Genomic DNA, 27,258 nt, shown 5'->3' on the forward strand with positions numbered 1-27,258 from the left:
TAAGGTATCAGGTGGATGATAAGAAATTTGTTTCTTCTTAATGTCCTTAATAAATTAAGATTAGACAGAGAGATCGATGAAGAGATAGTTATGATATATTCACGGCCGTATGCCATTAATATGTCTGCAGTTGCTCCCTATCTTTAATTGAAACTCGAGTATTCGTGATACCAAGTATGATATATTGCAACGCTTTATTTTTCATCCCCAGTAATATATTACGGGTTAATATTTGATGCAATGTTTTCTTGAAATACCTTATTTGTTCTCTCATTAAGCACATCAGTTCAGGTGTTCGCAGGCGAGCAAACTCACAGTCCAGGGAATCCAAAGTATTCGGATTTATGCAGTTTAAACGCTGCTATCGTAAATCAAGCTGAAATCAACCAGAATTGCTTACAAAGTCGCGTTAATCAGAACTGGGGGGTCTTCGCTTGATGGCTCTCTGAAGCCTTTTCAATAAGTTTGCTTCGGCTTAACTGGTTTCTATATCAGATTTGCTTCAGGGCTTAAGATTCAAAAATACTCTTCCTCGCAGCAATCCTGAAGGCAATCCTGTATCCCTCTAGCGCATCTGTGCGCAGAAACCAGCCCCTTGAGTTTTAGTAGGACTATTCCAGTTAAGTAAGTGCAGGCACGTAGAGTTACATGGAAACCGGTCCCATTGTTAATGGACGGGACTGACTTCCGAGGCACGTATTTAAAGGCAGATCACGGTCTCGCTGAAATCAATGGGCATTCGTTCCCAACAAATCCCTTTCGAACTGAAGTGAGACCTGCTAGGCTTTTCTTCCTTCCCACCCCCTCCATTTATTGCTCTCTCGGTATGTCAGGGGGCGATTGGAAAGTGTTAGCTTTTTTATTAAAAAATAAATTTAGAAATGTGTGCAGTTTATAGCGGAGAATGTCCAACTGAATTCCACCCCCCACCGTCTCTTCTGAGAGGCGCTGGGGATCCAAAGTTAACTTTGCACCCATGCAAAGTAACCCCTGGTATCACTTTTAACTAAAGAAGTCTAGTAATTAAAAGTCTGAGTTGTGTGTGAGTGTGCGTGTGCGTGTTTCCGCATGCAGTCCTAATTAAATCTTTACGATCCTCTCTGTGACTATTAACTGCCAGCATGCTGCGCGAATATCCTGTACAAAAACCCAGCAGGCGGCCGTAATTAGATCGAAAATCAGACAAGACTCTTCTCATTAACTACAACAGCTCAGGCGCGCTGCTGATGAGGAGGCGAGCAGCGGAGGGTGCGAGGAACAGGTTTCCAGGAGGAGCCCCGCCACCACCACCGCCACCACCCACCGCGCCTCCCAGGAACTGCGCCCCTAGAGCACAGGCACGCCCTTCGGGGGCACTCAATCCGGATCAACGCCAAGCCCGCCCCTTTACCTGAGCGGAAGAGGATTAGAATCCCCATCCCTTGCAAGAGCTGCAGATGAGCACCAGGGGGTGGGCGCGGCCTCCAATGTTCTGCTCTCCAGCTTCCCAGCGAGGCTCAAGCATGGCCACTTTTTTGGGGGGGGGGGGGTTATTCTTAGACGTCCAACCGGGGTTGTTCAGGTGGGGAAGAACCGTTCCGAGCTAATTAGTTTTTGTTTAGGGATCAGGGGCTTGTGACACCCTTTCCCTTGCCCCCAATAAGGACGGAGAACATGCCCCGGCAGGTATTTTATTCACTCTGGTTGCGTCTGTAAAGTGAGAGACGCGGTCCAGCCGCTCGCTCTTTTACAGACGTGTTTTACTTTGAAGTAAAGGCATTGAACACAAAGCGAGATTTATGCCCGGGTAAGCGTGCGTAGGCTTGCCGTTTGGAAAGGGGGCGAAAGGAAGAAGCTGGAGGAAGACCCTCCTCCCTTCTCCTTTTGTTTGGTGCTTTGCCCTGCGGCTACTTTTGAAGCTGAGGGCTAGCGGACGCTTCTCTTGCAAGCTCTCAGTGCCATGACCATCCGCGAGGACCCTAATAATTCCAAGTAAACGCGCTCGGCACTAGAGTCACAGAGTGGCTGGCAAGAGACCGCTTGACCCAGTTACGCAGAAGCCCTTGAATGAAATCCTTCGCTGAGGCCATCCTCAGCAGAAGAAGAGTCGGAAATGGTTGTTTATGTTAGGTCGGTCACTGTTGCTTAGGGATAGAGTGCCCTGGGTTCCGTTCGCTCTAGACACCCTAGCCTAGACTCAACAAAGTCCTCATTGGGAGAGAAAGTGAAATCATCGAGTTAGGCAGCATCAGCCCCGTTGAATTCAATAGGTCATACATCCGAGTAGATTGGTAAAACGTAGGGGAAAACACCGGGCATTTAAACCCAGGCTCTGTGAAGTGAGAGCGAGAGAATGCAGGGAGGCAACCTCAGCCCAGTTTTGCTACACATTTTATACGAAATGATGGGAATTTATTTTCTTTCGTCTTGGAAACCTAATGGTTTTTGTTCTTCTGCGTAACGGTGAAGGAAGGGAGGAATCTCACATAAGGAGTTTGAAACGCAGCATAGGACTCCATTTACTCCATGGACTGAATTGTGGGTGCGCGTTGTGGTAGCTGTGATGAGGAGAAACTCTGCTTCTTTGAATATTATGACAATGTTTCCACTTACTAAGGCTTACTAGGGTTGGGCAACAGGTGAAATTATCTTCAATGGGGTGGAGAAATAAAGGCTGCACCCGCCATGCATGCTAACTGGGAAGGAAATCCCATTAAACGGAGGCCCATCTTTCATAATTCAGACGACAAAGTCGGAGGCCTGGTCTTGTCTTGGACCGTACCACTTCAGGCTGCGGGTGTGTGTGTCTGTGTGTTCCTATCCTGAAGAGCAATTCCCGCAGATAAATCTGTGCAGTGGAGAAGGATTCCAAGGTAGTCGTTTCCCTGTTGTGCTAGTTTTCTACGTCCAGGGACTTTTTCTAATGAAGGGACTTTAACCATACGGCACACCGCTACCACCTGTTGCTCTCCTACTTGGACTACTGTAATGCGCTCTATGTGGGGCTAACTTTGAAGGTGACCCGGAAACTGCAATTAATCCAGAACGCGGCAGCTAGACTGGTGACTGGGAGTGGCCGCCGGTAACACCGGTCCTGAGAGATCTACATTGGCTCCCAGTACGTTTCCGAGCACAATTCAAAGTGTTGGTGCTGACCTTTAAAGCCCTAAACGGCCTCAGTCCTGTATACCTGAAGGAGCGTCTCCACCCCCATCGTTCAGCCCGGACACTGAGATCCAGCACCGAGGGCCTTCTGTCGGTTCCCTCACTGCGAGAAGCAAAACTACAGGGAACCAGGCAGAGGGCCTTCTCGGTAGTGGCGCCTGCCCTGTGGAAAGCCCTCCCATCAGAGGTCAAGGGAATAATTCAGAAAATACCTGAAGGCAGCCCTGTTTAGGGAAGTTTTTAATCTGTGATATTTTAAATGTATTTTAATATTTGATGGAAGCCGGCCAGAGTGGCTGGGGAGACCCAGCCAAATAGGCGGGGTACAAATAAATTATTATTATTATTATTATTATTATTATTATTATTATTATTATTATTATTGCCTTAAAGATGTGTGGCCCAAACACGGATTTGCCACTCCGATTCCAGAGAACCAGGCCAGGGTAGGATTTGCTTCCGAGCAATTTCAGGGTGTACAGGGACCCAAAAGCAGTAAGCAAAACCCAGCCTTTTCTCCTCTTTGAGGCCTAATCGGATCATCCAGCCACACAATACAAGAGCCTTCTGCAGTACCTCCTCCGTGTCCAGCCAGGCTCGCTCCTGGGCCAGAATATTGTTTTAGTTGAAGAAAGACGTGCCATGATTACAGGTGCGGTGGCTCCTAGATCATAGCGGGAAGGAGAAGGCTAGAGGGCCATAAAAAGAACTGGCTTCGGTAGACAATCTATTTTTATTGCCTATCAGAGTATCGCTAAGTTGCTGTTCCCCGCCCCACCTTCGTTTCCTTCTCTCTCTCTCCCCCCCTCCCCAATATATGGAAATAAATGCGAGTTGCCCTTCTCCCCCTGCACAGGTAAGGAAGTTGTCCCAACAGAAGAACGACTGAAAGCGAAGATCTTGACAGCGTGGGCTTTAAATTAAACTTACTATGTGCTTCACTGCTGGCGGCCCAGCCTTTACTTAAACTGGCAACTTAAGGCACGCTTACTCAGAAGTAAGCCCGATTGGGTTCAATAAGACATCTAAGATCGGGTTGTTTTTTAGAGACCGTCGACTTGTCTAAGATAGACCCACTGAGAGTGTGTATTCCTAAATTCCAAGCAAACTTGCCCAGAATAATTATATTGTGAATGTGCCCTATTTCATATGTTCTTATTGTCTAGCTAGGGCGAAATAAAGGAATTTTTAAAAGCTTGAAGGAATAAAGTCGGTGTATTATTTAGCTCTTTTTCTTCAAGCAATAAAGAAGAAAAAGAAGCCCAGGTGTGTTCTGCACCTCTTTCTATTAGATCCTCTAATCTGGGAGCGCTTCATTGCCCTGTCGATTTAATAAGGAACGCCTCTCATTCCCCAGTGAATTAATATAAATGGTAATAACAGGAATTCCAGATCCTGGGCTGACGTGCTGTCGTGCGCGCGCGCGAGTGTGTATGTTTATACCTACGTGTACGTTGTACTCTGCCGGCCAGTCAATTTGAATAGTGATACCCCCTCCCCTTCTTTTTTTTGTATTCATAGTCAGTAGAAGATGCCAATAACAGCGGCATGAACTTGTTGGACCAGTCTGTCATCAAAAAAGGTATGGAAAACATTTCAATACTGTGTGTAGTACGCGCGCGCGGGTTTGTGTGTGGCATTTGTTTTACAGTTTGGGGACAATCTATAGTCCTTCCAGGTAATGAATATCCCTTTTCTGCCTCCTTGGAAGTACTTATTCCACTGGGGCTTACTCCCGAGTAAACGTGGATAGGATTGAATTGCACGTTTCACGTGGAAGAGACAAGAATACGTCAGGAGAAACAAAGAGAGAGATTAATAAAGGCAGAGTTTTATAAGGAGGGAGGGTAAGGGAAGCAAAAATTCCCTACTGATCATGTGGACCACACTTGTAATCAATGAAATTTGCTTCCTGGGAACCACAGCTGTGATCCCAAGAACACGTCATGAGCCTAGGAATGTGCCTGGGAAGCAACCAGTTTAATTGTGCAATGGGGCTTATTCTCCAGTATGTCCACGAAGAATCCTAGCCTGGAGCTCTGTGCACATTAAGCTGGGAGTGAGCCCCATTGTAGCCATCGAGACTTCCGTCCCGGTAAGCATTCATAAGACCTGGCTGTTGATTGGCTGTATCTCTTGAAATTTCATGGAACCATTTTGTAGGCAAACGTTTTGAGGATTGTGATGTAAAAGCGGAATGAACGGATCTTGCATCTAAGTGAGGTTACTTCCCTTGGTGTGGGAACGAAAGGTTTCCTAATTCTGGAATGTATCTTCCCTCCCCCCCTCAGAAAGGGGGAAAGTCCAGTTGTGAACCGGCCACAAATCATTTCATAGCTTCCACCTCCCCACGTCAATTCTCGTTTTGCGTAGAACAATGGCTCTGGCTAAATAACAAAATTCCCATGATCCTTGGCGGTTGCGATTCGGGACCCTTGTTTATATTGCCTCCATGCTGCTTGCCCAATAGCAGCCTTGATTTTAAGGCTGAGCCTTATGCACAATTCACTTGAGAGTAAGCCTCATTGAACCCAGCGGACAACTCCTGAGTAAACGTGCATGAGATCGGGTGTGGCAATAGCTTGGTTGTCAGGGGTTTTCCCAGCCTGTGGACACACACACACACAAACACACACGCACGCCTGTCCTTCGGGAAAACATGCGATGGGGAGGGTTACGAATCGCACATGCTCCATTAAAAAACAAATCTACACATGCATACATGATTTAGTGTAAGTGTAGCTTCGCCCCATACTGTTAGAGGGAATGTGATATTAACAAATGTTTGCAATCTCTTGTACAGCTGTAAGCAAAATAATTAACTAATTAAACTAATTAAATGTAATTACAATAACTCATTTTGGGCGTATTGCAGCTGCTTCACCCTTTCCCCAGCTTCCCCCGCCCCCCCTTTTGAATTTCCCTGACAGACTCTTGAAAACGTGGGACGATTACCGCGATAAGGCAATAGACATTGAGCAGACCCTACTCGACGAAGAGAGGGGTGCTGCTAGATTTAATGATCTCCGGGATTACTATTGCTAGATCCAGTTCTGAACTGCGCGGGATGGGCGTGGTAGCACCGGCTCTTCGACGTCCTAAACCGCAGCCACAATTACCGGGGCTCGCCTTATTAAGAACCACTCTGGCGAGCGAGCTAACAAAGCTCCCCCAGCCCTGAACAGAAAGGGAAACAGAAAGCTGTCTTAGACCCCGATTTTTGAGAGTTCCTCTGAAACTCAAGGCTTCTGTCCCAAAATCCGCTTCTATAATCAAAGGGAAAGGCGGCTTAAGGAACTAAGTTTAGGAGGAAGTATTTACATGTGCTGAACGTGGTATCCCACTGAAGAAGGCTGAATGGAAAAGATGTGATTTGTTTCCTTAAAATCAAATCTATGTGGCTCCAAGGTAGAGATGGATTAGCGGCGGAGAGAAGAGCTTCGGGCCCTGTAATTTCTGCTGCTTTCATCACGATGCAAGGCTGCGTGTGGGCGCAGTCTCCCCAGCATAGGAGCCAACTCTTAGGGGCTTCGGCCTCCGCAATAAAATATTTGAGGGGGCCGGGCCCCCACAAAGTTGATGGGCATTCCTGTTCCAATGGGGGGTGCACTACATTATATGGTCGATTATGTGGGGCGGGGCTTACCTGGGCCCCCACAATATTTTATTCAAGTTGGCACCCCTGCTCCCCAGTAAGTCAAAATCCCGATGGGACTGGATCCTACTGGTTCTCTAGTAGTGCAGGTGACTTCCACACAGTTACGTAGAACTCAGCCCCACAGATGCGGGCGGGACTTGCTCCCGAGTAAACGGCCATAGAATTACTGCTGCCTTTATGGGGAATCCTAAACTGGAATGAAACGAAAAGGAAGGGCACGGTTCTGATGATGATTTCAGGTGGCACTTGTGAGCCCTCTTCAGCTGACTGGCTTGGTCAGGAAAGGTAGATTGCAGGTAGATTGGTCTGCCACCATAGAGCTCATAAGCGCGCTGCTTTTTCTCGGGTCCTCTTCGTTAACAGATAGCCCAGCTTCGAAAACGCGGCCTCAGCCTTGGCGCACTTTGCTTGCGGGAGCAGGGTACTTGCTTCCTTTAGCCCGTGCGCTCTTCCATTGCTTTGAATGGAGCCACTCCTCTGGCAGTAGCATCTCTCCTGGGTTGCACCGTTACAGCCCAATCTTATAGCATAAGTCTCTTCCGAAGTCAGAGTACTTATGAATAACTTGCTTGGGAGGGAAGTAACTGCATGTTTTATAGAACGGCGTCGTATAAATTTCGATAATGAGCAAGCCAATCAATTTAAGGCCGCGGCGCTAAACAAACCGAAGCCAATGAAACAACTAAGTAGATGTGACTGAGGATGAGACTATATATCTTCCAAATGTTGTTGGACTCCCTCTCGCATTGGCCTCAGCCAGCATGGCCAATGTCTAGAGATGACGTTGATCATCATTTATGACTTGTACCGCAGCGAATTGGAGTCCGACGGCACCCGCGGACACCACGTTGACAACCCCGGCTACTGTCGCCTTTTGCTAGCGAAGTCAGTCCAGTCGAACTTAGTCCTAAGGAGTCCTCCCCTCCTCCCCTGTGTGTGTGTGTGTGTGTGTGTGTGTTGCATAATATTGTCTAACAATTCAATCTACATAGGAGCCAACTCCTAGAGGTCAAGGAGTATTCGCCCCCTGTCCCCCAAGTTGATTGGCATTGCTTTTCAAATGGTGTGCGTGCACCGCGTCATGCGATCGATTATGCAGGGCGGGGCTTACCTGTCCCCCTCTCCCCATATATTTCATTCAAGTTGATTACTCATAGCACGATCTTAAGCATTTTCGTTTATATTGCCTTCCTTGTCACACCTCTATTGAGAAGGGAGCTTCTTGAGTTCAATGGGGCTTACTCTCAGGTAAGTTATATAGGATTGCAAGCATAGATGCCAATTTATAGTATGCAGACCCTGGGAACATTAATAGAACCAAATCCCATTAAACTGAGTGGGCTTACTTTTCAAATCAATATAAAGGAGTGGGCTATCTGTTCCATTGGAAGCCATAGTAACTGCGTTAGAATCACTGCCCAGAATTCCATTCACTACTCTTAGAAGAGCGTCCTGTTTTTTAAATCAAATGTGTGGACGACTCCCCACACTTTCTGCACACACAATACAAAATTCTGGGGAATTCAATGTTTTCCTTCCAGTGAGCCTAGTCTGAAATCCCTTCCGAGGGACAAGTTTCTAGTAGCAAAACAACGAAAGGCCTAGTGGCATTTGTGGCTGGCTGTCCTTGAGCAGATCATGCGAAGAGGGAAGCTGCAGGGGCGCGAGGTGTTTGCGCAGATAGTTGTGGTATCTGTGGCAGAGAGAAGGCCGCTCTCTTTCTTCTGGCTGGAAGCAGCTGCAACCCTCTCTGCTACGTGTGAACGGATAGAAAAATGGAGTGACGCTTCCTATTTCACACAGAGCGGTGCCCATTTTTCTAGGCAAAAATATCCCAGTGACAAAGGAGATGCGATATGGAGATAAATTATTAACACATTCAGCTCATCCCTTAGCGCCCATGTCTTGCGATCTTTGAGGCCTATGAAAGTAATGGCGATATCTGTCATCTTTTATTGCCACGCTGGTCCCAGTGTGTGACACTCCCCCCCTTTTTTTCCTTAGCGTGAGAGGGAAGGGAGGAAAGACGACACGATAACCCTCTTCATTCCTTCTAGTCGTCTGTTTAAAACCTTGGTACCAACCAGAATAAAATTCAGTTCACATCTCCACCTTGCACACATCCGGCTGGTGGTAACCTCCGTTGGAATTGGGTGGCTGAGAGAGGAGGTTCGCATGTGCGTGCTGGATTCTGAACTGCTGGGAGGCCTGGCTGAAGAAGGCCTGCAGACAAATGGCGCCTCTCCCCCGCAAACACGCAGTTCCGTTTCAATACAGACAGTTCACACGTGCAGCTGCAATAATAATAACAATAATAACAATAACAACAATAATTTATTATTTCTATGCCGCCCATCTGACTGTGTTGCCTCAGTCACTCTGGGCAGCTCCCAACAACAAATAGTAAAAGCTCAATACAACACACACTAAAAACTTCCCTGAATAGGGCTGCAAGGCAGAAAGCGAGGCGTGAATAATCAAGCAATGTTTTTGAACGAATGAATCAGTCCTCAGTACCCAATAAACCTGCTTTCGGATCTGGGTGCGAAACTCTCTGCCTGCCTGCCTAGTTTCTTTGAAGCAGTAGCAGAGGGAGCAACAAAAACCAAACCTGACCCGCGTGTGCTGTCGAGCCTCTGCTGTGCCACGTACTAAGTTCAGAGTCCGATGGCCTGGTTCTGCTGAAGGTCCCGTGAATTTAATTTAATTTGCAATCCTAACCCCGTTTGCCCGGCTGAATTCAGTAGGAAGTAGTAGACATCCTCGCTTCCATAGGGACTTCAGCCTTAAGCAAACTTACTAGAGCGCGAATCCCACTGAGTTTAGCAGGAGCTTACTTTGTAGTAAAAGTGCATTGGGTCGAATTGTTAATTTAATCTAAGACTACTTTTCATAGTCAGGTTCTGTCTTCCTCGCGTGCAGTCTTTTAATTGTTTGTTTTTCTTTCGTCCTTCCTTCCTTCTCCATCTACTAATTTCGAACTCAAGTAAACAGATGGGTTGTCTATATTCCTCTCTCTCTCTCTCTCTCTCTCTCTCTCTCTCTCTCTCTCTCTCTCTCCCCGACCTCGCTGTTTCCCGGCTGAGGCGCTTGACTCCGTCGCAGAAACACAATATGTTGTGAGCTGCACACTGTCTCCCTCCCTCTCTCCCTCCCTCTTCTCTCGTTATGTTTGCGATCTGGGCTTCCTTGACATTTCTGAGGTAATTTAGTTAAGAGGAAATGAGTTGTTCCCAGTAGAGAGAGCAAACGAGTGGAGTGGAGGTAGCCAGCGTGATAAATGGCTCTTTCATTTGGAGATCTCCAGAGCTCGTTTAAGGCTAATTTTCTGTATTAGCCCCCTTTGAGCTATTAATGCAATAGGCAGGGACCGTGGCCCCTCGCCTCTGAGCTGCCCCATTAGAGCCAACATTAAGCTGCCAGCCAAGCCGGATCTCAGTTGCTGGGGTGCTGGTGAGGATATAATGAAAGGTGCTTTTTGGAGAGGGGGCGGGGGAGGAAAAGAAAAGAAAAGAAAAGAAAGACAAAAATGAAGAAAGCGGGGGGGGGAGGGAGAAGCAGTTCCTAATCTAAAGTGGCAGAGGGTGGTTAATACGATTTGAAGGGGGCTGGTCAATGAGCAATCAATAAAGTAATAATGAGAGGGATGCGCTACATTAACAGGCTAAAAATCCAACGAGACATTAAAAAATCATTCGTAACTCTTATTTCCATTAAGGCAGGCGGAGGGAGGTGGCGGCGGCAGCAGCAGCAGCCAGTCCCAGCTTTAGAGCGCAAAGGGTGACAACGCAGAATCCCCTCCACGGAAGTGGAGTCTGGGATTCCGTCGCGCCCTGCGATGTTCTGCAGCCAAATCCCTCAGCAGAAAACCCTGTTGCTAACGAAGGGAGGCCTTCCCAAGTCACACACTTCGGGACTGCAGCTTTTGCGACCGGAGGAGCGTTTGCACATTGAGCGAATTCACGGCAGCCCCTCCCGCCCCCACCCTCAGAGGTGAAATGCGGATCAGAGGCCATTCAAGTCCAACTCTAGAACAAGCAACCCTGGAACACCCCTGAGCAAACTTCACCACGTCTTTTAACTTGTTTTACTTTATAGCGAACCTACCGTGTTTCTCCTAAAATAAGACACCGTCTTATATATTTTTTCCCTCAACAAAACACAGTATGGCTTATTTTCAGGGGATGTCTTATTTTAACCGGGTCGCATCGGTACGCTGCATAGCCACGCCTCTCCAGGCTGTTTTAATGGGAGGTACCACGTCACTATGGCTTATTTTCGGGGTATGGCTTATTTTTGGGGAACGGCTTATATTTTGCAAATGCATAGAAATCCTGCTATGGCTTATTTTATGGCTATGTCTTATTTTAGGAGAAACAGGGTAATTGTTTCTCAGTAGAGCTTACTTCTGATTTGGAGACTACTCCCATAAGGTCAAGAGTAACTAAGCATTGTAGGGGGTTGGACTACATGACCCTTGGGAGTCCCTTCCAAACTCTTATGATTCGATAATCCGGGTTACCCGAGTTGCCAGATCGCACGCTTTCATTTGCTGGATGCGGGGGGGGGGGAGGCGAGATGTATGAACCCTTCGCATTGGCAGATATTAAATATTAGCAACGGCCAACTCGGAGCAGGATCTCCCAGCGGCTCGAATGGCTTTTCAAACACCGGCATTGAGGGTGGGGCACGTTGGCTAAAAGGCTGGATGAAACGATGTTTTGATTATGCACGGAGCGGTAAAGCGGGGGCGAGGAGACTCACTGTCCCCGCCGCCTCTGGGTGGAGTCTGTCGGAAGTGCGGAGCCGCGTTGAGGGATACTGGCTGCAAGGCTTTCCTAAAGGAACGCGTCGCGTGATACGGATTCTCTCCCATCTCTGCAGAATTCATGGCTGGTGGCTGGTCCACCCTCATGACTCTTCTACTGAACCCGAGGGCTTGGTAGTTTATTAGGCTGTTTTGGATGTGGCTAGTAGGAAGCCCTCTCCTACTTGAAATTGTCACTGGCAGTTACTTCGGGATCAATATGTAGATAATTGGACCTCAAAGCGGCAAACGCATCCCAGCTGCAAATGCCTGGGATCTTATCCTGACTCTCCACGATGGGCAAACCCCTGGGAATCCAACCGGGAACTGTCCGCCACCGCTCTCGCATTTTCTTCCTCTGCGTGGCGAGCGCAATTGTAGTTTTAAAACACACAGACACATATAATCAACCTACATTCAATGCACACACAAGAATCCTGGCAACCTTAGACTTGCAATTCCCGGTACCGATAGCAAACTACAGTTCCCAGGATTCTTTGAGGAAAGTCGTGCCCTTTAAATGTGCGTTGGCTGTGCTTGATTTATGGTTCCAGTTACAGGTGGATAGCCGTGTTGGTCTGCCATAGTCGAAACAAAATAGAAAATTCTTTCCAGTAGCACCTTAGAGACCAACTGAGTTTGTTCTTGGTATGAGCTTTCGTGTGCATGCACATTTCTTCTTGATTTATGGTGTAAGCGCAGGAAGTGGCCAAGAAGAGGGACAGTTGCTGGATTCGGTTGTTGTTGTTTTTTGTTACCCTTGGAAGCCATTCTAAGAAGTAGTGTGCAGGGATGGATCCTGTGGATGGTTCAGCAGCGGTCAAGACTATCAGGAAAGAAGTCCACACATATATGTATAGATAAGATTAGATACCATTTTGCATGGAACGGTTGAAGGGAAAAGACCGCTCTGGGCCACCGGCTAGTATTAATTCTCCTTCGAGAAAAATCGCTTTTGAATGCAGCGGGGCAGGTACGGCGGGTCAAAGCTTAACTCTTTTTGCCCGGGAGACATTCTAAGGCTGCCTTTTGGGATCCAGTTGAATGCAGCACTTTATGTTGACGCCCTTGTCCAACCCGTGTGAAAAGGGCAAGGGGCGTCTTGAACTTGCCCATTGTAGCGATTTATGACTTGATAGCCCCCCCACACACGAGCGGGGAGGCGGGTTTGTAGGCCTGCCTGAAACCTGTTTGCAGGAGTAGTACCACGCCTGCCCAAAGCGAAGGGAACTTGCAGCCAGCTAAAGAGAACAGGAACAGACAAATCTGGAGTACAGGAGAGAGAGAGAGAGAGAGCGAGAGCGAGAGCTGACCGCATCGGGCAAATATTTGCTAAAATCGCTTGAGCTGTTGCCAGTCATTTCAACGAAACTCAGAAAATGCAAAAACTGAGCTGAGTGGAGGAGGAACTTCCTCCTTTTTCTTCCAGCTGTTGAGTTTAAGGCTGTGTGAGACCCTCGGCACAGGGTTCTAAATCCCATAGCGATATTCTAGGCAAGTCTTTTAGGATGGCACTATACACTGCTTAAATCGAAATAACTGGACAGATTAATTCGAGAGCGTGTAGGATTCCATTCAGTGAAAATGGGTTTAACATTAAAGTTTTCCGGAGCTGAAGCTTTGTAGCCAACCACGACTGGACACATCCTTTTTTTGGTCCTAGAAGAGACAGAATAATATAAAATAGGGAAATAAACCTCTCTGTGTCGTTTGCCGCTGATGTGAGGAAACCTACCAGCAGATTTACAAAGCTATGCAGGGTCGTCGGGTATGGTATCAAATAGGATGGGGAACCGTGTGTGGATATTCCTGCACTGCAGGGGTTGGGCCAGATGACCTCTGGAGTCCCTTCCAACGCTGTGATTCTATATTTATGTGTTTTTGCAGCTTGGCTTGGAAGTAAATGTTTATTTACACCGATGAAATGCTTTCAATCAGGGCTGTTTAGCACGTGCCTTCCAGAGGCTGATGGACTTCAACTCCCAGCACCCTCAGCAGTGGTGGCCCGTGGTTGGGTGTGCTGGGAGTTGTAGGCCCACAGCCTTTGGAGGGCACAGCCTTGGTTTCCTTGGGCCTTGCTGCTATGTTTTCTTCCGAGAAATGTGTGCGCCACGTGGGATTGAAGGCCAAGCCGTTGCCGCACCTTTGAACACTTAACTGGCCGTTGAAACCCGCGGGACTCACTTCTCATCAAGTATCCAAAGGACCGATCTCCAAGCACACTTGTCTATTCAAAAGAGGGAAACTTTCGAATTATTGTGCGCTCATTACTCGACACAAGCAGAATTTAAAGAGACTTCCAGATAAATTAGCACAATCCGATTTATTTTAATAGGATTCCTCGGGAGCAAATGGGTCGTGGCTTGAGGTGTTGCTCCAGAAAACACCCACATTACATAAGAACAATTCCACGATTCCAAACCCTAATTAAGTGCGATTTATTTTTTTTACGTATGATTAATATATAAAACGAAAATAAACAGAAACTCAGAAGCGCCATAAATCTAGGCTTGTGATCCTATCACAAGCTATTTGGGAGCCCCATTGCTTTGGAATCGCTCCCTGTTTGTTTGCTGTCTTGTGTGGGAGCAACCGAATGCAGATCCGATTTTCTTTTCTCCCTGCCCGCCCAGCCTTAATATATGCGCGGAAAATGGAAACGTGTAAAGAAGCGAAAGTTTCACGCTGGGTTGCTGCACGCTCCATTTCCTTGCCGTTTCCTGCTGTCGTTTCAAAGCGATCTCGCTCGACTAAGAGCTCCCGTTTTCGGGAACAGGATTGTCGTTCATAATTACTAGCAAACCAAGCGGCTACTGCGGCTCCCTCGCTCCTATTGATAAGCTCAAGAGAAAGAGAGGAGGGGAGGGAGGAAGGAAGAGGGGGAGCGAAGCAGGGAGGGCGGTCCCTTCCTTCTGTTAGAAATTAAAACAAAAGCGCCCACCTCGGTTATAATATTACACCGGAGTGGCAGCGGGTGCGGGAGGAAGCGCTCTCAAGGAGACGAGAGGCTCTTGGGTTTGAAAGAAGAGCTGAGGAGGGTGTCCCTTGCCCGGTACAGCAGCCGAAGCAAAGGATGTAGTGGCGGAGGGGGGGGGGGCTCGCTGTAAATCGCCTTGAGACCTTATCAGGGAAAAAGGCGGGGTATAAATAAATACGTTATACGTAATGATAATACGTGGAAGAAAAGCTGCAATTACTTAACTCCCCTCCCTCACCCGCTCCCCAATCCTAGTGACTTTTACTTGGGAGTAAATTCCATAAAGAAAGTGGATGACTAGCCAGGAACATGGATTTGCTCCAACGGAAAGACCCCCGCTGAGTTCTGCGGGGGCTGTTGCAAAGTGTGTCTGAGTTGATGGCCTTACGGATTGGGGTGGCGGATGCAAATGGGGAATTGCAGGTTAGGGTCACTTTTCTGGTGGCCGGCACAGTTCCCTGCCGCTAATAACGTTGGTGCTGAACAAAGAGGCTGTGCTAGTTTACCCAATGCAGAGCGATGGGGTTACTTTGGGGAGCATTAAGAAACGGCACACACCCAGCCACACTTCGGAAATTGAAATGATACCAGCCCGGAATTCCAGTACTTCCCTCCGGATAAAGTGAAGAACGATCCTTAAAATTTTCTAAGAAGTAAATTCTATGCAGGCATGTCCAACTCCCAAGAGACTGTGATCTACTCCCAGTATATATATATATATAAACTGGCAGTTTTTTACCCATTGTCATTGGAGGGAGGAGGAGCATCCGTGGGGTAGGTGGATTGCCCAGAGTTGTTGAGCTTTTTCAGGGGAGGATTGCACAGTTTTTTTTAGCTCCCCCCGCGTAACTTTTTGTACACGATAAGGATCCCGCGATCTACCAGGATCAGCCGGGGATCTACCGGTAGATCGCGATCTACTGGTTGGACAGCCCTGTTTGCATTCAATGGCTACAGAGAAGTAAAACAGATGTTAACAGTAGGCTACTGCAGACCCAGCGAGGAGCCAACTGAGCTCTGTCCATGCTCAGAGTCAGTCTGCCTCTGAAAAGTTTCGGGGCTGAGCGCTAGCATCAGAAACAGTCAGAAGTTTGAGCTAAAAGAAGACCCCTGCTGGATCGGGCCCAAGGCCCGTCTAGTCGGTTATCCTGTTCTCATACTAGCCAACCAGATGCCCATGGGAAGCCGGCAAGGAGGACCAGGGCACAACAGGTCCCTCCCCATTTGTGGTTCCTTGCAGCTGGTGTTCAGGGACAGTGGAGGTTAAATATAGGTACCATGTGGCTGGGAGGGTAAAATCGTTGCTACGCTGAACTCAATAACAAAATAAAGCTCCTCTGGATCATCGTAATCATCACCAACAACAATAAGTGGAGGAGGAATTTAGGTTAAAATTCATCATGAGCTACAGGGTGTGCTTTCGCTGTGCGTTGTGCCTCGTACGTACGCCCCCGCTCTTGTACACCTAATGGGTATATCTTGAGTAACTGAAATCTACAAATTGCATTACATTTGGCAATAGCTTTAATGTAAAAGTAATTATGTGCATGCACAGGAAAGCTCATACCAAGAACAAACTGAGTTGGTCTCTAAAGGTGCTACTAGAAGGAATTTCTTATTTTATTTTGTTTTATACAGATCTAGATAACTCGATCCCTATAGTTTCTTCCATGGGAGGCTCACTTTTCCTTTCTCCCATCAAAAAGAGAGAGAAGAATTAGGCAATTTTCAAAAGATGGACTGGAGATTAGAGCGCACATCTCCGGAGCTATGATATTCCAATGGATACGGTTATGTAGAGGTTTGCAGGAGCAATCCGTGTATTTGGAAACGTCTGCCCAAGTCATCTCGCCCTTTACTATAAAGGGCTGCTTCTTTCAAAGGGACTGTAGCAACAACAACAAGAAGCAGCAGCAGGCAGGCGCGATAATACCTGTTAGACGGTACCTGCATGGGAAAATGCTATGAAATGCATTCGCTTCAGTTATACTGTATAAGCGGGCAAAGCGACAAGTGCAGTATCTGTTTAAACTCCCCTTGCACTCCAGTCCCTATCAGATCTACTTAGAGGCAAGTTCCGTTCATTTTAATGAGGGTCCCTCATGTTGACTTAGGATCGCAGCCTCTGACTCAGATGAATATTTTCTTTTACATCAAGTAGAGTGTGTGTGTTCTTGTTTTGTTTTTTCCCCCCTCATGTCCAGCCCGATCCTATGTATGTTTACTCGGAAGTAAGTCCCAGTGTGTTCAACGGCGCTTACTCCCAGGTAAGTATGCACAGGGTTGCAGCCTGAAGGGTCTACTTACTTGGAGGATGGGTTTGATGAGACACTGGCATCCAGATCCACCGCCCAGTTGGCTGCAGGACTCGCGCTCCGACCTCAACACATTTAATTGGAAGCACATCCCCACGTAAGGAAAGGGTGAAAAGGATCCTGGACGTGAGAATGGTCCCAACCAAATTAAGCAACTGGGGAGAAAGTGCGGGTGGGGTTAGGGCGCCTTTTGGAGCCCTTGCTCCTCGGAGACAACTTCAGGATACAGGTTGCTGGACCCTTGGATCTGGTCTTCTGGTCACTTATTTTAATTTAACCCCCCCACCCCCACCCCGCAAAGTAAGTTCCATTGTCTTGGACTGACTTCCAGGTAAGGCTGCAATCCTGTGCATGCTTCTCTGGTAGCAAGTCCTATCGATCGTGGTGGGACTTGCTCCCGAGTAAATATGTATAGGGATCAGGCTTCGTAAGAGTACTCAGTTCCAACGCAAGTCCTCTAAAGCTGAAAAAAAACTGTTTCCTGAATGTATTCCTTCCGCCACAACCCAAGAAATGTAGCATACCTGCTGCTAACAATTATGGCAAGATACTTTCAGATTCCACAATGCAGGAAAGACGAGCAGCGTTAGGGATAGGGCATCTTTCTAGTTTTGCTATGGTCTTATTGTAAACCGCCCTGCGATGCTCGGATGAAGGGCGGTATAGAAATTTAACAAACCAACGAACCCAGTCAGCAGCGTCCTCCTAGTAGTGGCAATCCTGGAGACAGGCAACCTCTTTCTGCTGAAGACAAGGGGGCAGAACCGCATCTCAGGCTCTTTCATTTACACCCCTTGATTTAACCTGTCCTTCTAAAACTCTTCGGGGCAGACGAATGGTTTCTTGGATAAGCGCGCCTGAGAACTTTGCGGCCCGAAATGACTCAGACCTATAGGGTTGGCCGAGATTCCAGCTGTAAATATTTTTCAGCGCCTATTAAAAATGCTTCTCGATCGACAAAAGGGAGGGGGCGCTGCCACTTGTAGAATAAAGTTGAGACCCTTCCCCCCCCCCCCCGCGCGCCGCCGCAGTAAACTACTGAGGCTTGCTTCGGAGTAAATCTGTGTAGACCTGCCCTGTAAGGGTGCAGTTTCCTCGTGTGAGGGTGGAACTAAAAATCAAGTGGTGTGTAAGGGGGTCGTCTTCGTTTTAAAAATGGGACCCCTTTCTCTTGGCGTGACCATGTTGTTGCGTTGCCCGTGAGAGCTGCTGTGATTTCCTCGCTACGCCAGTTAAGCGGCAAGGGGCGACAGAGGCTGAAGGCTGTTAGGATTGGGGGTCTTTGCAGAGGAAGGCCAGCAAAACTCACCCCCAGACTTATTTTAGGCCTGGTCAGCCGAGACCCCAAGGTTGCCGCCCCCACTCTGTTTGATCAGATTGGATTTTTTTCGTTTCTTTCTAATTAAATGCCTTCTGTGATCTGATATTTTATTTTTCTGGTCATGGAAGGCGTTCAGGAGCCCTGATAGACGGAGGAGCTAATATAAAATTTTCTAAAATGCAGAGTAGGGGGGTAAAAGGGAGGGGAGGGGATTTTAATATTTGATGGAAGCCGCCCAGAGTGGCTGGGGAGACCCAGCCAGATGGGCGGGGTACAAATAAATAATAATAATAATAATAATAATAATAATAATAATAATAATAATAATAATATATTCATTCTAAATACATCTTTTGGAAGGAAGTTCTGGTGAGAACCTAAAGAATGCTAGCAATAATCAAGTTTTGGATCCAGCTGAAAGATATGAGACCCCTAGAACTTGTTTTACCATGCAGATAATAAGGTCTAGGAGATACATATTAATTATGAAGATAGTCCGTTTGAGCATGTGCAGAGTGCATTCCCCTTATCCACAGGGCGCAGTTAAGCTACAACTAACTCACTCAATTGGGATTGATTTCACAGATAAGCCCCTGCAACACCTCGCCCTAGACTAGTCATAGATCGATTAGATATATAGATAAATATCTATGGACTTTTAAATGTGGGCGGGGGCGGTTTACTGTTTTAGTTTGTTACTATGTTACGTATTTTTGGGTTTTTATATTGTAAACCGCCCTATGAATCTCGGAAGAAGGGCGATGTAGATATATATTTTTAAAAATATATATATTTTTATAAATCGAACTGCGTGAATATAAGGAAGATAAAATATATGAGCGAGAAGAGCAAACGGAAGCCGAGCCGGCTTTCGCTTCCCATGAGGCAAAACCACTCAGTCGTTTACTTTGAAACCTCCGTCCAATCCGCACCAAGCAGCACGGATCTATGAAATCTAACACGGGCTTGGGACTTCTGTAGTTGTTACAGCGCTTTAGTGTGGGATTCTGGTGTGGTGGAAGGAAATACTTTGTAATAAAGCTTGTTCTGTCTACTCCTTCCCTTGAGGTTATTGACTTGCCAATTTCCTTGGTAAGACTAGCCTGTTAAGACACTCGATCTTACACGTTTGGGAAGCTCGGGAGATGTGTATATAATCAATGTATATGCAGCGCGCGCGCACCAAACTCCCGCCCCTTTTGCCACTAAGAGTACTTTCATGAATGGGGCAACAATCCTTTTCCTAGGGGTACATAGCTGGAAATAAAGAGTCCCGTTGAAATAGCTTAGATAGTACTTCACACCTGACAAACTCTAGCGCCTGTATATGATGATATTAAGAATCCTTAAGGAGTTCTTAAAAGTTGGCTTTCCTCTCTCCTAACCAATTATAGATGCGATTCATTTTGAGGCATGAAAGTGTCATAGAAAGCTGCGACCTGGTTCTCACAAATAGTAGTTGCGGTAGCCTTCTTACCGGAGTGTACCACTGGAGAGCCAGTGTGGTGTAGTGGTTAAGAGTGGTAGACTCGTAATCTGGGGAACCGGGTTCGCGTCTCCACTCCTCCACATGCAGCTGCTGGGTGACCTTGGGCTAGTCACACTTCTCTGAAGTCTCTCAGCCCCGCTCACCTCACAGAGTGTTTGTTGTGGGGGAGGAAGGGAAAGGAGATTGTGAGCCGCTTTGAGACTCCTTCGGGTAGTGAAAAGCGGGATATCAAATCCAAACTACTACTACTACTACTTCAGATTGCAGGCGAGCGGCTCAAGCGGTGCAGTGTTTTGCCTTTGGATAACATTTCTAAGTGTAAGAAATCTAGCACATCAGGAAAACGGCTAGGTTATAACCCTTTCCTCTGATATTTAGTTTTCTATATCCAGAAATCCCCCCCTCAAAAAAAAAAAAAGTATTCACCTTCAATCTGAAGTGGGACAGTCCGGTTTACCATTTCATCTGCTCTATATAAGAACGAGTGTAAAGTACAGAATCTGGACTTGCCATATATTTGGCTTCCTGCAGGGCATGTTTGTAGAATCCAAATGTCTCTTTCTCTCCCTTTTGGAACTTGAGAACTCGCTTTGTCCATTAAGGTAACACCAGTCTGCAGTGATCTCAAGGAAGCAGCAATAGTAGCAGCTGTCAGCCCTTGTTAACTCTTGCATGAAGAGCACCTTAAATATGGTTTGTTCTCAATTACAGGCAGCAAATGAAACAACTGGGGGAGGGATGCAGTCAGTCTCTGTATAAATTACAGTGATTGGTTGATTGATCAGAGCACCTGCTGCAAATCATAGGTTTTTTTTTTTAAAAAAAATTCAGTAGCAAGCAAAATATATCATTAATAAATTCCTTTTATTTGTTTTTTTTGGGGGGTGCCCTGTTCAATAACTTTATACCCAAGTCTACTTACAGTTGGTGAATTTGCTCTAATTCTCTTAAAACAGAACTCATTCTTGAAATAAATAGTTTGAGCAACTTCGAATCTTAGGAAAAAACAGCTTTTCAGTAGTGAGCTCAATTTTCATTTGGAATTAGAATGATTTGCTTTTTTACACACCCAGCCCTCCCAGTCTGCCTACTGTTAAATAAAAATATTGCTTTCATCAATTCCAAGCCAGGATAAAGGGTTAAAAAACCCCAAATATACAAGCTTTTATCAAACCAGTGCAAAAATGATCCAGCTGCTAAGCTTACCAGTTTAGCAATTCATTGCGTTCCTTTCCTTTTTCTGTTTGTGAAAAAGTACTAAAAAATAATGAAACAAATATTTACAAGTAATAAGTATTTGTTTATACAGTGCACAAAGTGTCTTACAGTTTATACGTAGGGAGAGAAGCTACTGACCAATCTAAACTCTGAGTGCCCATTTTAGCAAGCAGGAAATGCTGGACTTGACTGCTCTATCCCACAAATACTATTAAGAACACTGATATTTTTTCCTTTGCATTGGCTTGTCCATTATAATTTACAGAGCTACACTGAACAGCTCAAAAGCTTACTTTCCTCTTTTTAAAAACCTATATTTATAGATGTGATCCAGGAACAAGTTAAACCAAAATCCTTTTTTTTAATGTGGTGTCCCAGTCACTTCATGGTGCCTAAATGAGCTTCCCATACAAGTTTCTCTGGCTCAATGGGTTAGTGGGTCAGGCTGTGGATCTCTAATTGTCCTTGTTACATATTCTGTTTTACCATGTGGTTGTAGTAAAGGCCGCCTGCTGTCTCCAACTTCTACATAATTACAAATATACTTAGAAACACCAGGGCAACTTCCCTAGAGATAAGGAAGAACCTATGAAGGGTTAATTGGAGTATTGTTGCAACTACCCTGGGGTTAAACTAATAGATTCATGGGTTGGTGTTCTAAATATCTAATCTGTGAAAAAGCTTGAAACAGTCACTGGCGCAGAGAAAGATATACAATTGTTGGTTTGAGAGACAACTGGGTTACCAAATACAACAGGGATTGGCTTCCCCACCCTAAAAACCGTGCAAAAAATTAGCTTCAGCAGGTGTGGCCTAACATGCTATTTAGCCCGGAAAAGTCAATTAAGAGGTGGAGATATGACAAGCATCTTAAAACATGGTGGTAATTTATTTTCTGACGCTTTCGGAAAGGACCTGAAGCAGTGGGTTGAAATTACAATATTGGTGATTTTGACAAAGTGTTAGGAAAACTCCCTTGGAAGATGGAGGCCTCTCCTTCATTGGATGTTTTCAAAGCTTAATTGCCACCTATCCAAGATGCCGTAGCAACAGCAGCAGATTAGATGACCTTTGAGGTCCCTTCAACTCTATAATTCTAGTAAAATGCCCTTTCCCACTCCATGTAAGGGTTTAGGGCACAGGCTCCATGTCACTCTGAAAGAGAGAGCGGAAACTCAAGAGTTTGTGCACTAGTTAAGATCATAGAATCATAGAATCCTAGAGTTGGAAGAGACCACAAGGGCCATCAAGTCCAACCCCCTGCCAAGCAGGAAACACCATCAAAGCATTCCTGACAGATGGCTGTCAAGCCTCTGCTTAAAGACCTCCAACGAAGGAGACTCCACCACAGATTTAAAAATTAAAGAAACTGGGACACAACAGCTGTACTCTGCTGAACTCAAGTTGACCAATAGAAACTGGCTCTCCTCATAGACACCCTCCTGTTAAACCTTGCTTCTCAATGGCGAGAGGGGTTCCTCATCCCCCTCCACCAATGCCATTCCTGTGCCTATTGTGTTTTGATGTTGTACCCTGCCATGTTTATGTTGTACCCTGCCACACACACACAGGGTGGATTATGAATAATTAAGCAAATAAGTAAAACTAGCACCCAATAGGTAGATATAAAATGATTGAAATCTTGTCCTGGCATGGGGCAGCGTGTGTGTGTGTGGGGACCCTTAATATATTGCATTTCTATTATGTAGGTATTTACTAGGAGTTGTGCAAGGAAACTAGTTGGCAACTTCTGCTGGTGGAGAAGGCTTTCCAGCCCAACCCCATGGCAGCTGAATGTTTTCTGATAGACATGTAAAGGCAGTATGCCAACTTTCAGTGCACCCCTTTCTTCTTCTGAGTTTTTAGATCCCATTTGGAGAGCTTAGAACGACCCATCTTTGCATTATACTGGAGACTTAGTACCCAGGAGCACAAAATATGCGAGCTATTGATTGCATAGGAAACAGTGATGTTAAGTCTGGTAGTATTGTAGGTATTGACTTATTCCATATGGGTTGTGTTCCCTTCCCTTCCAAGTTCACCTTGCTGTCCTGGGACCCATTGCAGCATGTCTCCTTTCACTACTTCCATGGGAAGAATTTGCCATGTGGTCCTTTTCCATGGAACCTGAGGCAATATGGGACTCTTGCCAACACCACCTTCAGCAATGTGGCTTCTTTCTGTGTTGTTCAGAAATGCCTAATGTCCGAGATTGACTCCTCATTATTATGCCACAGTTGCTCCTTCCTGAAAGAAGAATCTCACTGTCCTGGAAAAGAGCTCCTCTGCCCACAGCTTAGTCTTAGACTGACTTCCAAGCATTACCGTGAGCCGTAAAGTATGGATTCAGGCTGCATGGCAGCTGTCCCACTCTGCTCACTGTCATTCTGGATGGGGTCCTTTGGCCCCTCTCAGTTTAGCAGCTCTCATCTTCTGAGGATAACGCCCAAAGGGTCTTTCTATGTGAAACACTGCTAATGTGACATTGGGGCCTGTCATGGCAGCTCCATAAGAACCAGCCCTGTGATAGGATTCCCCCATATGACTCTGAGCCATGGCATTAAGCCATCCAAACAAAAGGTGCTGAATCAATGGGACTGACTTCTGGCTGAGCAAATGTGGTCTTATGACTGAGCTGCACCCTGAAGTGTGCTGTTTCCCACACCTACTTTTCTGTCTCCCCAGTTCCAGTTCCTCCAAAATCTGTAACTTCCCTGATGATGAACAAAGACGGCTTCCTTGGTGGCATGTCTGTGAACACAGGCGAAGTATTTTGTTCAGTACCTGGGCGGCTCTCCTTGCTCAGCTCAACTTCCAAGTACAAAGTCACTGTTGGAGAAGTTCAGAGGCGCCTCTCGCCCCCAGAATGTTTGAATGCCTCACTTCTTGGAGGAGTACTTAGAAGGTAAGGCCTTGGGATAGGTATATGTGTGCTTATGTGTGAGATTTATTACGTGTTGTTACAGGGATCAGCTATGTGAGTATCTGTTGATGTTGATGCACATAGAAGACCTCATAGAACATATATTTAACAGTCTGGCTACCACTATGCATGCATGGGCCTCTGAGGACTTCTTGGGGAAAAAAACAGTTGGCTGCAAGGCTTTTGACTGGGACTGGTCATGTGCAACACATCTCACCAGTTCTTAAAGGACTACATTGGCACTGCTTTTCAGAGCACAGTTCAAAGTTCAGGAGCATATCCTTTAAAGCAATATACAGCTTGGGACTCAGGTACTTAAAATGCTCCCAAATGAATCTACCCAAATGTTAAGATCATCTTCTGGGCCCAGGTGGCTGTGCCTTTGGAGATGAGGTACGTAGCAAGTGAGAAAAAACTCTCTTCAGCTGTGGCACCCCATCTTTGGAGTGTTCCCCCAGTGAGGCTTGCCTACGACTGAGTCTTTCATGTCCTTTTGGGACCTTGTCCTGCTTGGGTGCCATTTGTTTTTTGTTTCCTGTGATATGTTAATTAGTTGTTGTTTTGTTGTCGTTGTTGTCAATAACCACGAATCACAGAATCATTGGGTTGGAAGGCTCATCTAGTCAAATCCCCTGCAATGCTGAAATCACAAATGTCTTATTTTTGCTTTCATCTATTTTTAAAACATTATTTTAAGTAAGTGTTACTTGAAGGGTAGGGTTGATATAATAGATAAATGATAATTTATGCATATTCAGCACTTTTGCTGTTGTACGGTAATAGCCTGGAGATAAGTTGTGATCCAGGCATTCTAGGGGTCAAAATACATTAGGTGGCCTTAGGCCGGGAGTGGCTAGCCTGGGCTCTTCCAGATGTTGCTGAGCTATGAGTTCTATCATCCTTGAACATTGGCTATGTTGGCAAGGGCTGATGGGAGTTGGAGTACAACAACATGTTGAGTGCTGTAGGCTAGCCATCTCTTTTAGGCAAAGCGCTCACTTTCAACCTTAACTCCCCACTCCATGAATTCATAATGCTGGCTTATTTTAAAGGGTTGGTGTAAGAATTGCTAAGGCACATGGCTGGCCCAAGACATTTTGGCACAAGAGGCAACCACAAAATGCTGCTTCCTCCCTCCTGCCAGGGAAGAAGGGATGAGTGGTGGACAGTGCTCCCACTGCTCCTGGGGCGGACACATGTGCCCTTGGGGGGATGAAGGGGGGCACGGAGGGCGAAGGAGCCCACTGCGCCTGGCCATCCCTCACCACCAAAGCAACACCAGCCATTGGAATGACACCACCCGGGGCTGGTATCACTTCAGTGGTGAGGGCTGCCCTCCCACAGCTGGCTCCGTTCGCCATCTACGCCCCTCCATGGAAATACACCAAAGCCGCTTAAGGAGTGTTTCCGTGGTGGGGTGTGTTGCTCCAGTGGCAAGAGCTGGCCTGGTGCAGGGGCTCCGTTTGCTCTTCACACCCCACCATGGAAACAATCCTTACTTTCAGTTAATGTGATACATCTCATCTGAGCCTGAACTCTGGTTCTTTGAGAATGCCATTGAATAAGTGTACAGTGGTGACCTGGTAGATATTGTGTAACTCTAGCAGTCATGGAATTGGAGGATGGGTCCTCTGATGGTACCTGGTTAGAGAACAGGAAGCAGAGAGTAAGAATAAATAGACAATCCTCATAGTGGATGTGTCAGGATGTGTGTCACAGGTATCTGCGTAGGGACTGGATTTTTTTTTAAATGGTTCATAAATGATTTGGAGTTAGAAGTGAGCAGTAAGGTGACCATGTTTGCTGATGGCAATGAGATTGCAAGGAAAGAGCAACCCAAATGATCACTGGGTCACAGCGACCCACCTGGGAGGAAATGATAGCCTACCGTGTTTGGGGCTTTTTAGTTTAGAAAAGGGTGAGTAACGAGGAATATGAGAGAGGTGTTCACAAATATTTATGATTTGGAGAAAGTGGATAGAGAGATGTGTTTCCCCCTCTCCCACGGTACTCAAACAAAATGAAGCAAGTTTCAGGCAGACGAAAGGAAGTCATTCTTCACACAGGGCATAGTGAAGCTATGGCATTCACTGCCACAATATGTGGTGATGATTTTAAAAGGGGTTGAGACCAATTCATGGAGGGCAGGCCTATCAGTGGCTACAACACATGATGCCTCTAAAGGACAGTTAAGGGGGAACAACCAGAGGGAGAGGGCTATGGGCCTTGTCTGCTGATTATGTACTTTCCATTGGCACATGGTTCACCACTTTGTGAAACGGGGTGCCTAAGTATATAGGCCTTTGGCCAGACTCCACAGTGCTGCTTTTGCAACTGAAGCCTAACATAGTGGCATCCAGATGTTGCTAGACTACAACACCCATCCTCCCTGACCATTGGCCATGCTGGCTGGGACTGATGGAAGTTGTAGTCCAACAACTGGAGGGCACCACACCAGCTAATATTAAAACCTAATTGACTTCAGGAAAAGGAATAAGGAATAAAGGAGTTTAGCATGCAGACAACCTTCTAGCCTTTCTGATAGGTCTTCTCAAGCTGGCCTAGGATCCTAACTCCCTTTCTTTACCTGAAAAGAAAGGGTGTAAAGCTCAGTGACGGAGCAAGCTGATCAGGCGCCTGGGGCAGGGCGCGCACTCTGCACCCAGGGGCGGAGCCAGCCACTTGCGGGGGCAGGGCCAGCTGCCCACGGGATGGGGCAAGCTGTCTGTGGGGCGGGGTGAGCCGGAGCAGGACGCTCTGTGTGGCCTCTGAGGAGTCTGCCCATAGCTGTCAACTTTCGGATTTGAAAATAAGGGATCAGCAGCCTCACCCAAAGCACCCCATCCACTTTCTCACACAACCCGGGAATATACGGGATTTTGATTCATCCGGGACAAGAGCGGGAAACGCATTTAAAAACGGGGGAATCCCGGCCAATACGGGATACTTGACACCACTGAGTCTGCCTGCCTCCTCCCACTCAGCCACCTACAGCTGAGGGGAAGGGGTAGGTGGACCGTTTGGGCAGCGCAGAGCGTGTGGGTGCCCAAGCCACTGCGTCACTCCCAGGAGAGATGTGTGGCTCAGGCGTGCTGCAGGCCCCGCAGTGATTGCCACCCAGCATTTTGTCACCCCCCTCAGTGGTGACACCTGGGGTGGATCGCCCCCACTGCACCCCCCTTCCTCTGCTCCTGGTGAAGGTCTTTTCTACAGGGTGGCCAGTGTGTCTTTCAGAAGAGAGGATGGGAAACAGTGCAGAAATCTCATCTCTAATGTAAGATCCTCACAGTTGTAGAGTAAGTCCTTTCCCTCTTATCCCCCCCCCCCGTTTCCTGTAGTATGAGACAATGTGTCATTTCTAGGTGGGTTAATAGCCATGGATATTAAAGGTAAAACTGGGGCCTCC

At 46.7% G+C, this 27,258-nt stretch overlaps 1 protein-coding gene across 1 annotated transcript in view; it reads left to right on the forward strand.

The window, feature by feature from the left end:
• TFAP2B (transcription factor AP-2 beta) overlaps positions 1–27,258 on the forward strand; it is a 66,530-nt gene that overhangs the window by 8,518 nt on the left and 30,754 nt on the right. The window contains 3 exon segments of the mRNA XM_033142671.1: positions 4,666–4,726; positions 16,791–16,853; positions 23,615–23,834. Coding sequence (XP_032998562.1) covers positions 4,666–4,726; positions 16,791–16,853; positions 23,615–23,834 — 344 coding nt within the window.

The sequence above is a fragment of the Lacerta agilis genome, chromosome 3 (assembly GCF_009819535.1).
Source record: "Lacerta agilis isolate rLacAgi1 chromosome 3, rLacAgi1.pri, whole genome shotgun sequence".
Taxonomy (NCBI): domain Eukaryota; kingdom Metazoa; phylum Chordata; class Lepidosauria; order Squamata; family Lacertidae; genus Lacerta; species Lacerta agilis.